General features: G+C 43.6%; 1 protein-coding gene across 2 annotated transcripts; it reads left to right on the top strand.

Moving 5' to 3' along the window:
* Positions 1–1,642: 1,642 nt before the first annotated feature.
* POLR3F (RNA polymerase III subunit F) lies at positions 1,643–11,332 on the top strand (the record flags this gene model as incomplete). Of its 2 annotated transcripts, XM_081997919.1 has the most annotated exons (9): positions 1,643–1,737; positions 2,415–2,532; positions 4,665–4,732; positions 5,757–5,824; positions 6,594–6,706; positions 8,725–8,868; positions 9,635–9,742; positions 10,451–10,642; positions 11,255–11,332. In XM_081997919.1, the coding sequence occupies 9 exons, from the start codon at positions 1,682–1,684 to the stop codon at positions 11,330–11,332; spliced, it is 945 nt and encodes a 314-aa protein (XP_081854045.1). The 2 variants fall into 2 exon arrangements, with proteins under 2 accessions (XP_081854045.1, XP_081854044.1); XM_081997918.1 differs by lacking the exon at positions 8,725–8,868 and having other exon boundaries at positions 1,682–1,737.
* Between the last annotated feature and the right edge of the window lie 303 nt (positions 11,333–11,635).

Genomic DNA, 11,635 nt, shown 5'->3' with positions numbered 1-11,635 from the left:
GGCAGACAATACCTTTTCTAAACAGAAGAATGCACTGAGAAATACAGCCTTTTAATGTGATCCTTTGTCTTCATTTCTTTCTCTTAAAAGAGAGAACACCGGATTCTCTAAACTGTTAGTTCTCATTAATATTTGCATTACTTTCACAGTGAAAAGGAGCAAGATCCTAACAACCACCATGCTTCCAACTTATTCTCCTGTTTCAGAACTGTGAACAAAGCTTGAAATGAGCACTGTCACTTTCATTTCACTTTGGCCTTCCTTGCTCAAGTCTGATTTCCTTGTATTCAAGTGAAACAGCTTTAGCATCATACATCAGTGATACATGGTAGGAGTAACAGTGAAGTAACAGTGATGTGGAACCAGCCTCTTGGTTCATTGTGGCCATCTGAATATATACAAGATGTCCTGACTAAAGTAAGACAGCTATTGCTTAAGCTTATCTCAGCTCTCGTATGCATTAATATACCTATAAAACAGGTGCCAAACATGATTTATCATAATTTACATAGTCATTATCATGTCACACAATTAAAGAGTGAAAAATTGCATTTGGATATGATAACATTTTACAATACAAGAAGATGTACTCCAGATCTTGGGAACTGATAGTCAGGGCCAGGAAACAAGTCTACACTAGAAGGACTTGGTTTTGTAACCAACCCTTCAATCTTCCAGAAACATCTCTTACACTTCTCCTCAACGCAGCCAGTAACGATTCAGCACGGGAGGCGTTCATTAGTCCATGCTCTCACTGGGGCTACGACGAGGTATGCCACAGTGCTGCGGGCAGCTGCCCATCTCCTTGGCTGGGTTGCCCGAAGCACAGGGCAAGGAGCACAGGTTAAGGACCCAAGGTTAAGGAGTGCGGACAGTTCTCAGCCCAGCTCTCTCGGGCTGCACACAGTGGCACGGCAGACGCCACAATGGGTGGATCAGATCTTTACCTGATGCGAGGGGGCAGAGAGTATTTTTTCCTGAAGGACTCGCCTGCCCTTGGCACACCTGGGCCGAAAGCACCGTGCCCTTTGTCAGCCTTCTGGGGAGCCCATCAGCGGTGGGACACAACCACTCCCGCCGGCCTCCCCCGCGTACCCGGCGCCTGCCCCAGCGTGGGCTCCGTCCCTGCCTGCACTTGCCCTTCCAGGTCAGGCCCCACTTCCCGTCCCCTCATGGCGCGGCACCCCGCACCCCATCCCACCCCTGCGGTACAGCCCCTGCCGCCCCGCCCGGCCGCGCTGCGTTAGCCTGCCCGCCCCGCTCGATCCCACCCCGCAGCCCTGCTCACCGCATTCGATCCCACCCCGCAGCCCTGCCCGCCCCGCTCGATCCCACCCCGCAGCCCTGCTCACCGCACTCGATACCACCCCACAGGGCTGCCCACCCCACTCGTTCCCACTCCGCCCCACAGTCCCGCCTGCCCCCCTCGATCCCCACTCGACCGCCTCCCCCCCACCCTTCCCGTTACCACAGACGCCGCGCGCCCTGCCGCGCCCCCGGCCGCGCCCCCGCCCTCCCTTCCCTGGCCCCGCCAGAGCGGTCGCCCATTGGTCCGCGTCCCGCTGCTTAGCAACCGATCACGTCCCCCCTCCGCCGCGCGGCTCAGACGTCATCTCGCGGCGCAGCTCACGCGTAAGGGGCCGGGTTGCTGGCGCAGCTGCCGGCGCGGGCGCGCAGCGCCATGGCGGAGGTGAAGGTGAAGCCGGAGGTCCCCGACCCCATGGATATAGAGAACAGGTGCGGGGCGGGTGGTGCCGATGGGGCAACAGTGTGTGGATTGGGGGGGGGGAGAGGGAGGGAGCGAGAGGCTGCCTGGCGGTGAGGGCCCTAGCGGCGGCGGGGGGAGAAGGGCCGTGAAGGGGCTGGGGGCCTGTGGCGGCTGGCGGGGAGGCGAGGACAGTGTCCTGAGTGGGGCGAGGCGGCAGGCACAGGGCGTGCCGGTGCCTCGGGGGAGTGATGGTTGAGGCCTGGGAGGCGGTAAGGAAACGGGTCTGAAGGAGAAGGCTTGCTGTTGCGGGGGGCACTGTATGTTTTGTGCTGGGTCTGGGAGATGTTTAGGTGGCAGCGAGGGATGAGGTCAGGTTACCTTCGGCTTCCCTGGTGTCTTTCTGTTCTTGGGAAAGGGAATTGTGACTTTTCTGCATGAGGTCATTTTTTTTTCCTAAAAGGTATTTCATCGGTATTTGCATTCTTTGACTAGCTAGCAATTCTTTCCCATCAGAACCTTTTGTATAACGAAACTGCACAGGGAGCTCTAAATCCATGTTGTTAATAATGAGAGCAACATAAAAGTAAAATGGAGCACCATATTCAGTCTTGCCACAAAGAGCAAACTGTTCTTCAATCCAAACTGTTTGGATTTGGTTTTGGATGCAAGAGAACATGATTTTAAACTTGCTTTCATCCTTCCCCAGGATTATTGAGCTGTGTCATCAGTTCCCACATGGTATCACAGACCAGGTGATTCAAAATGATATGCCTCACATGGAAGCCCAGCAGCGAGCCATGGCGATCAACAGGCTGCTGTCAATGGTAGGGTGATCTCGCCTTCCTTATGTTCCTTCAGACAACCCTGAACACTATTCGTACACACAGTCTGCACGGTAGCAACCTGTTGGGCAGGGCTAGCAAATTAATCCCTTTGGATTTAGTGGTATTTGCCATAAGGTACAGTGACCATAACTTACTTTAGTTTGCCATAAGCATTTATGACTGCCAAAGCCAATTAAAACATACCTCAACTTACTCTTTCTGTTCTGTAATACAAAGTTGACATGAATGTGTATAGCCCTGTGGATTTTTAGGTGAGGAAGAACCTCTTCTACCACTGAGAAGTACCACATTTGTTTTTTGATGTGTCTAAAGTTATTGGGTCCTCTTTTCCCTGTGTATTTGTAAAGCAGAATGTGATACAATGGTCTAATGCAACAGTCTAATGCAAGCAGGTGGTGAGATGGCCGCAGGTGATAACCACAAGGCCCACTAATGATGGGGAATGAATTAGCTAGAGAGAAAAGAATGGATGTTTTCCCATGCTTTTATATGTGAAGGTCTTCTCTGAACCCCTCACAAAATCCCAAGGTTGTGGATTACTCTGATAATAAGCAGGTGAAAGATCTAAAGAGATTTTTTGCATCTTCTATAAATTTCCCACATTTCACTAGGCATTTTTCTTTACTGTATCAGGAGTCAGCCTAAGACAGGAGCAAGGATCGCTGTCAACTACTTCTGCCGCATGTTCAGGAACAGATAGTAGCTGTTTAGTCTTGTTGGTTCAGTGTGGCATAAACTTGAGTATCAGCTAAATGTTCAAGGTCTTTTAAAGATCAAGATTCCTTTCGGTTCCTTAGCTAGCTGCTTTATGGGCATGTGAGGTCAGGAGATAAAACAGACCGAGTGGTGCAGTGGAGAGAGCACTGTTGAAAAGAGGGGCTTTCTCAGCAAGAGTGGTGTTAGGAAGTATTCAAAATATCCAAACTGAGCGAAGTGAGGTGTGGTATTCTGTGTGTGGTTTTTGTGTTTTTTTTTTTTTTTTTTTAAATAACTGAAACCTCTTAGCTTGGACTATACTAGGTGGCACTGGAAGTAATCCAATATCTTTCTTTTTGGTCTTTCTGTTACAGATACAAGGTTTATCAGCGCGTTGGATGTGAGTGTGTGTGTTCAGTAACTTTTGAATAGGTTGGCCACATCTCACAATGAGGCTTCAAATATAGTTAAGCCTCTAGAATTTGTTTAAAATAGATGCCTTGGGTTGTTGGGGGTGTGTGGGGAGATCTAGTAAGTACCTCAAACATGGGGAAAAGCTGCAGTGAGAGCTCAAACTCAATAAACATCAGGTACTTCACTTGAGATAAGCTGCAAGTACTTCATCTGTAGAAGAGCACTGAAGCAGATCATCTTGAGGTGCAAGCTTCAGTCAATCACATAATGCAAATCTATAAGAAATAAGGCTGTAACTATGGGGGAAGGATTAGCTGGCAATGAAAGAGTGAGTGTTAGTTAAAGCTGTTAGACACAGTTATGGTCTTGGCCTTGTCTAATTGCTTGCCTCTTCAAAATGGGAAGTAAGAATTTACCTGGCCTAAGCATAAGTGTTAAGGCAGGACAAAAATTTTGTGTGTGTGAGAGGCCAGCAATTTGCCTTTGAGAGGCACTGTCAATCCTGGCTGGCAGTTTTCCAATGTTCTTTACTTAGCAAAAAATAGAACTTTGCTACTGGAACTCAGAATTGTCCAAAACTTGTTCAGTAGGGCTCTAACGTGATTGCTGGATAGCCATGCAAATAAGTGTTTTGGTGGAAAGGGAGAGCAGAGTGTACAAGAACTTGATGTCCCTCATGCAATGGTGAAAGTTAGGAGAAATAATAGGAAGTGCATAGATGTTGTGGGAAGGGTCAGGAACTGTATTTGTTATTTCTGATAGCTGATAAGTGGATACTTGTAGAGGAAAAAAATACCCTCAAGAGTAGTACTGTACTTATGGCGGGGGGAAATATGCTCAAGGGTGTTATTGTTTCCAGTGGTTAGAAATGTTAATTTTTCCTTTTCTTTATTCAGTTGACATGAAATAAGGTTTTTATTTTAGAAGTTCAGAAGATTCTTTCCACGTTCTGAAACAAGCTATTTGAAGGCAACTAAATGCATTGTGTCCATCTGTCCTAGGGGCAGCTGGACCTTCTCAGGAGCAATGCAGGTCTCCTATATAGAATCAAAGAGTCTCAAAATGCAAGGTAAGCCTCGTGTTTGGATAAATATATTTGGAACACAATTCTGCAGCTCATGTGCAGCATTGCTGAGAAGATACTCAGCAATGTAATATGGATTCTGTAACACAGATGTTACAGAACATAATTGCTTGTTTCAGGAGGGTACACTTAACTCCCCTGAGCTGATCCTGAAAACTGTTTTAGGTATACTGCTTTCTACTGAACGGAGGGTGCCATGGGACTATAGCTCTAACTTGCTAGCAGAGTTCCTGGTCCATATGACAGCAAAGCCATCTGTGCCAACATACGTATATGCTCAGGTGGAATCCAGCTGAAGCCTGACCATACCATCTGCAAACTGTGGTTCTGTGGTCTTCCTCACTGCTCGTGTTACAGGATCAGTGCTCATATTTACAGGTCTTCCAGAAGGCCACATGAACTGCTACTCATGTTCTTTGATTTATTAAAATATACCTTCAAACCATGTCTTGTGACGCCTATGTAAATCTGAGTAAAAGATGCCTCAGACATACTCCTGGAAAGAAGTATCCTTCAAAATTATCCTCAGTGCAGGCATGTCATCCTCTCTTTCAAATGTGTTAGAAAAAGATTGCTGAGTTCAAGCTTTCTCAGACCAGTGAAAAGGCATGTTTTAGAGCTGGGAGCACGCTACCGTCCCTTTGTAGACGTTCTGTCTAGAGACAGATTATCCTAAATTATGCTCCATGCTGTGTTTGACCTTCCACAGTTGTGTTAATACGTGACTCCAAATTCCCCATTGTTATGACAAGTTGAGTGACTCCTGCTTGGTCACTTTTTTTCATACTGTGCTCTTTTCTCTTTACTGTGGCTTCTCACTGGCAAGCTTGGCTTGATCCAGAGAGGTTTAGTGTCATGTATTATATTTGCCAATAGCTGGCTTGCGTGGTGGTTTTTTTTTCCTTTGTGCATTGTGTTTTTCGTAGTACTTGTTTTCAATTTAAAGCAAGTCCAACTTCTTTCAAATTTTGGACCTCTCAAAAATCCTGATGTCTGTCTTATTTTACAGTAAAATGAAAGGCTCTGACAATCAAGAGAAGCTGGTTTATCAAATTATAGAAGATGCAGGCAACAAAGGTAGCTTAAATAAATTATAATTGTGAATGGTACTAACTCTGTTTACTTATGGAACCGTTCATGTCCAAACTTTTAAATGCTTGTCTGGACAATACAAATAAAAGAGTCCCTATACCAGCTCTGTAGCTCATGTTCCATGTGTCCACCTTTTTAAAACAGAAGACAACATATTTCTCCATTAAAATAACAACTTGTCCTGGTTGATTTTGAGGGGGGCTCTTTCAGAATATTTGGAATATGAATTATGATTTGTCTATAAGACAGACTGTCAAGCTGAGAAATCTGCAGAACACTCATTACTTAAAAGAAAATGGGATATCTATATCAGATTTAACAGGTGTACTGCCAGCAGAAATCCCTGCTAGTAACTAGGCTTTCTTGGCAGTCGTTGCACACTATAGTTGAGAGATGGCAGGTAGAACTGGTTGTCATATTTTTGTTGAAGCAAACAAAAGTTACCTAAAAATGCAAGAACACTTCTGTGCTGTATTTATGTTGGCAGTGAAATGGGGTCTGCTTGCAAGAGCTCTAGGAGGAGAGGTAAAGGGCAGAAGGACAGTGTGGTGGTTGTGGTATGCATTTCTTGGTTTGTCAGTTGGTTTTCTTGGTTCCTTCCCTCCCTTTCGCTGGGAGTGGTAGAATAGAGGATATATCCTATGGTTGGCAAGTGAGTCAAGTGATGTTGTGATGTGACTTGTGGTTTGTGAGTATGTACAGAAACAAATGGTTTCTTCTACTCATTTCCATTCACTTCTCTGTATTAAAACAGGCATTTGGAGCAGGGACATTAGATACAAAAGTAATTTGCCTTTAACGGAGATCAACAAGATACTGAAAAACTTGGAAAGCAAGAAACTAATTAAAGCAGTTAAATCTGTGGCAGTGAGTATTTTATGATTTTTCTTTTAAACCATTTCAAATGTTTGCTGTATGCTGTGTATGTTTGAACAGGAGATTGGGGGCAGAGAAACCTTGTTCTGCCTCCAGCTTTCTCACTGACTATGCATCAGTGTCTGACTCTGCCTTTAGAGTGCAGGTTTGAGGTGCAGCAGATACAAGAGGCTATAATGTTTCTTACAAACTGATTAACTTTTTAAGTTAACTTTTAATAATTACAAAATTATTTATTACAAACTTATTAACAACCTAATTAATAAACACATCGCTATTAATATACAGTTCTATCACTCTTCCCACCAGTACTAGTTACACACCATTATTATCAAATTGCTGGTTTATTTCTCTTAATTCTTTATTGCACAGAACAATTGTTACAGTTCTGTTACCCTTCACAAACCTCTTGCACTACTTACTACTAATCTGCAGTTCTGTCACTGTTTTCTCTGTGCTTCCATACCTGGTCTTTAGGTCCTGGGCCTGGGTCCACAGGTCAGCTTCTCTGCTGGAGGCATCCACACTCCTGCTGTCTGCAGATCCTACCATCTCTTATTCTCCGATTTCTATACCTTACTCTCTTTTTTTTGTTTCTTAACTCTCTTTTCTGCTACCCCTTTCTCCACTTAGTCTCCACCCAAATAAGCAACCTGCCCATAATTACATTTTCTCGATTGGTTCCAATGTTGGTATACCAGAATTAGGTATTTCTGATACTGAAGCAATCTCAACCTTTTATATAGGACTAGTGATATCGTTACCTAGCTGCAAGTGGCCTTGCAAGGTTCCCCCTGCCCCCTCGAGATCCTGAAACTCCCTTCAGTTATCTGGTGCATACTGGATTTGTACTGTTTACTTTAAACAATTTCTAAGACATTTGATTCTGTTTTAGTCTTGGTTCCTCTACTTTGTTCCAGTTACTCAAGTACTTTCTTATCTTATGTGCAAACAGTCCACGTACCAGAGTAAGGTTTATCATTTTCCATGCTTTTTCTCACTCTATTGTAATGCTCATGCACCATCCTGCTCTCCCATACCTGCTTAATTTTAAATCATTAGCATGTTCTTTGCATATTTCCTCCTGGTTTCCGGAACAAGATTCTGTCTTGTTGCAGAGCCTGGTATACCGGGAAGACCACTTGTTTGTGAACTCCTGGAAGTTTTATGTTATATGCCTTTTCCACGTGCTAGTCTCATTGGCACCACGGAGGCAATACCTTGGCTTGCATGTGTGCATTTTTTTGGGGGGCAGGGGTGAAGTGAGAGGTGAGGGTAACTTCCTAAATAAAAATAAAATGGAGATAAAGAATTTGGATGTAGAGAAGCAGTAGCTTTTTCATGTTTTTGTGAGACATCCTGGCTTCACCTAGTCATACAAGGGATGTAATGCTGTTAAAATTCCTTCAGTGGTTGCTGCATAGTCCTTTGGATGACTATTGTCCTTTAACTGTCTAACTACTAATATCAGGACTGAAGCAGCATTCCCATTCACCCCACCTACGTGTGGCAGTAAGGAGTGGGCTCGCAAGGGCTAACTTCAGCTGCAGGGTTTAATCATGTAAGGGTCCTTGTGTCATCAGTGCATGGGTTGTCTCTTTCAGAAACAGTTGTAAGCCTCTCTGTTAGGTTTGTCATTGCTGTCTTCTGAAGACACTTTCCTGCCCTCATTCAGCTGTGGAGGAGGATTAGAGTAAATAGATTAAAATTAAACTCTGAGATCTTCTTCAGTGAGGCTTGTATTGTGTGCACATTGTTAGTAGGATTGTCTTTTATAACACTATGCTACAAAATTATTAGGAATCTGGATATATTGATCTTCTCTTTATCCCCATCTTACCTGTGGGTCAAACATGTTAGTGATAGCTTGGGTCATCAAGTCACAGCTTGGATTGCTGTGCTTCAGGTTTTAGGGGTAATGAACGATCTTTTTTGCAGATATCATCTTAATTCTTCTTTTCTTATGGAAGACTTTCGGCTGTTAAGAGCTGTGCACTTCTCTCTAACAGGCATCCAAGAAGAAGGTGTATATGCTATATAACCTGCAGCCTGACCGGTCAGTGACTGGTGGGGCTTGGTACAGTGACCAAGACTTTGAGTCTGAATTTGTGGAGGTGTTAAATCAACAGTGTTTTAAATTTCTACAGAGTAAGGTGAGTGCCACTATGAAAGTTACCTTCCTTTTGTTTTGTGCAAATAATTCTTTTCTTTATAAAACTAGTGTCAGACAAGGCTTAAGGTTTCCATAGTGTTTTCTGCAAGCGTCGGCCATTGTTATAACTGTATTGGCAAATCTGTACTGGATTGTGTTTGTTACAGCAAGTGTGATGGTGTTGCATTTTAATAATGTGTATTTTCACACCCTGTTCAGGACATCCAAAGTCCGATGACAAGCTAGGCAGCAAAGAACATAGGACCAAAAAAACCTAGCAAAAGTCACTGTTTTCCCTGCAGAGCTCCTAATTTCTGACAGGGTGGAAGGCCAGTCAGCTCTGCCTAGAAGGCAATTTCCTCCAGTATAACTGCAGGAGAAGCCTGCTCTCTGTTAACTAAGTCCTATGCAGATTGCAGCATTTCTCTATTCCAATAAAATACACCTTAACTGGCAGTAGGTACAGCGGAGACTTCTTTTGTGTCAAAAAACCACCAGATATTCCTTCATATGAATCTAATTCCTTCATATTAATCTAAATCACTGTGTCAATTTTGTGTCATATTTAATGTAAATTGTGTTTAGTTGTGCACTGCATTGTCTCACATATATCAGTCTTAAGGACATAGCTTGAAATGCTAAATAAAAAACATATCCCAGAAATGGTTTGGAAATCAACCTTTATACTTCAGTCTGCCGGAAATTGAACCGTGAAGGAGGCTCTTGGCAGTGAGTACTAACTATAACTCATCTTTGCTTTTTCTCAGGCAGAAGCGGCTCGAGAGAGCAAACAGAACCCCATGATCCAGAGGAACAGCTCATTTGCCTCATCCCATGAGGTGTGGAAGTACATCTGTGAACTGGGTATCAGTAAGGTCAGAATAGATTCATCTTACTACTCTCAAAATTCTCAGTGCATGACAGGAGTTGGGCCCTGCAAATTTGATGAGGGTCCAATAAGTGTTACAGTTACTGTATTGGAAGTGGGCTTTGCTGCTTTATTGCTTTTTGAGGAAGGTCATTGCTGCTGCATGGGATTCCAGGGTAGTTTGTACCTGTGGGTTTTCAAAGACGTACAAAAGAATTAGCATTCGCATCCTTGTTGATGGAAACTGGAGTAAGTTTTCCTCTAACAATCTCAACTGGTTTATATGTCATAATTTCTCTCAAGTTTGCCTGTGCACTTCGAGCAGTTTTAGGGGAGGGAAAAAACCCTGCAATTGTTGGTCACGATCAATGGGCCTATCTTCAGTAGTCTAGTTTTTTCTTCTTTCACGATTGTTTTCCTGTAAAATTGGAAATGTGTCATGCTAGGATGATGTAGACACTTGAGGTGCATAGGAAGTTTTTTAGTAAGCCAAGGCTAGTGTAATCCAAAAGCGCTTGGGAGGTAGGAGGTATTGGTGTTTGCTTTTCTTTTTGTATCTGTACAACCTCACAAAGTGCCCAGCAAGAACAGTGCCTTTATCTGGGCTAGGTTAGAACTCCAAGGTTTTGTTACTCATGGTGTTTGCTCATTTCCTCCTTGCAGGACTTATTGGCATGTGTCTTTCCTAATATTTATTTTACAAATTGTTTCTTAGGTAGAGTTGTCAATGGAAGACATTGAAACCATTTTAAATACGCTAATATATGATGGAAAAGTGGAGATGACTATTATTGCTGCAAAGGAAGGGACCGTAGGCAGTGTGGATGGACAGATGAAGTTGTACAGAGCTGTTAGTCCTCTCATACAACCCACTGGATTAGTCAGGACTCCCTGTGGACTCTGCCCTGTAAGTAACTAATTCTGTATATGAACAGGTGGGCGTGTGCAAATTTTGAATATGATCCTGCAAATGGCCAGCCAGCACATTGCAAAGTTATGCCCATGAGCGATCCTCGTGGCTTTCTAAGTCAACTATGCTTATAAGTGTTAGCTGTGAGGCCTTAGCTAAGTCCTAAGCAGCAGGTTCTTTAGTTTTGACTAGGATGTTTCCAATTTGTATGTTGTCTTTTTACTGTACTGTATGTGACGGTGTGCTGTCAAGTGTAGCCTGTTCCAAATTATATTATTATATTTTCTGATCCCAAGTTTGCCTGTTTGTTTTTTAACAAGCTAACTTATTTCTGTCCAGCTTTTGGTCTCTCCTGCTTGGATTGTAAACTGTTAAGTGGGTAAAACTTGCCATTGTGTCAGTTTGCATCATTTACTACAGTGGGGTCTGTGTTGCTTTGCTGTTCTCGTGTTACTCCTCCTCAGAGCTGGCATTGGACTCCCTAGATTTTGGCCTTTGTTAGACTACTGCTTTTCTACTGGGGAAGGAGCAGAAAACGTGTGAGGATGTTACTTCCTGTTAGATTGTGCTTGCTGTATATAATTGCTGACACAGGGCTTTCTTTTGCAGGTTTTTGATGATTGTCATGAAGGTGGTGAGATTTCTCCATCAAACTGTATTTATATGACGGAGTGGCTGGAATTCTGAAGTGAAAGAAAACTGTAAACTGGACTTGGGCTTCACAGCCAAGGCGACAAAGCAGCTTCCTTTTTTAAAAGTGAACTAAATTTGTGAGCAGCTTCAGGACATGGAGTGACTTGTTTTTAACGAAACATAAAGCAGCAATGTGTCAGTTGCATGAGCAGTCCTGTGAGTGGACTGGAAATCGAGTTAGCACTGAAGATCGAAGCGCTGAAGTGGAAATGTAGATCCATTCTTGTACCAAAAATCGGTTGTGTGACTTCAAAACTGCCATAGAACAGCTGGGTGGTGATGCATTGCTGCCAAGGA

This window comes from Phaethon aethereus (assembly GCF_964289735.1).
Source record: "Phaethon aethereus genome assembly, chromosome: 3".
NCBI lineage: Eukaryota > Metazoa > Chordata > Aves > Phaethontiformes > Phaethontidae > Phaethon > Phaethon aethereus.
Note: the sequence above shows the minus strand (reverse complement) of the source record. Positions and strands in the feature narration are given on the sequence as shown.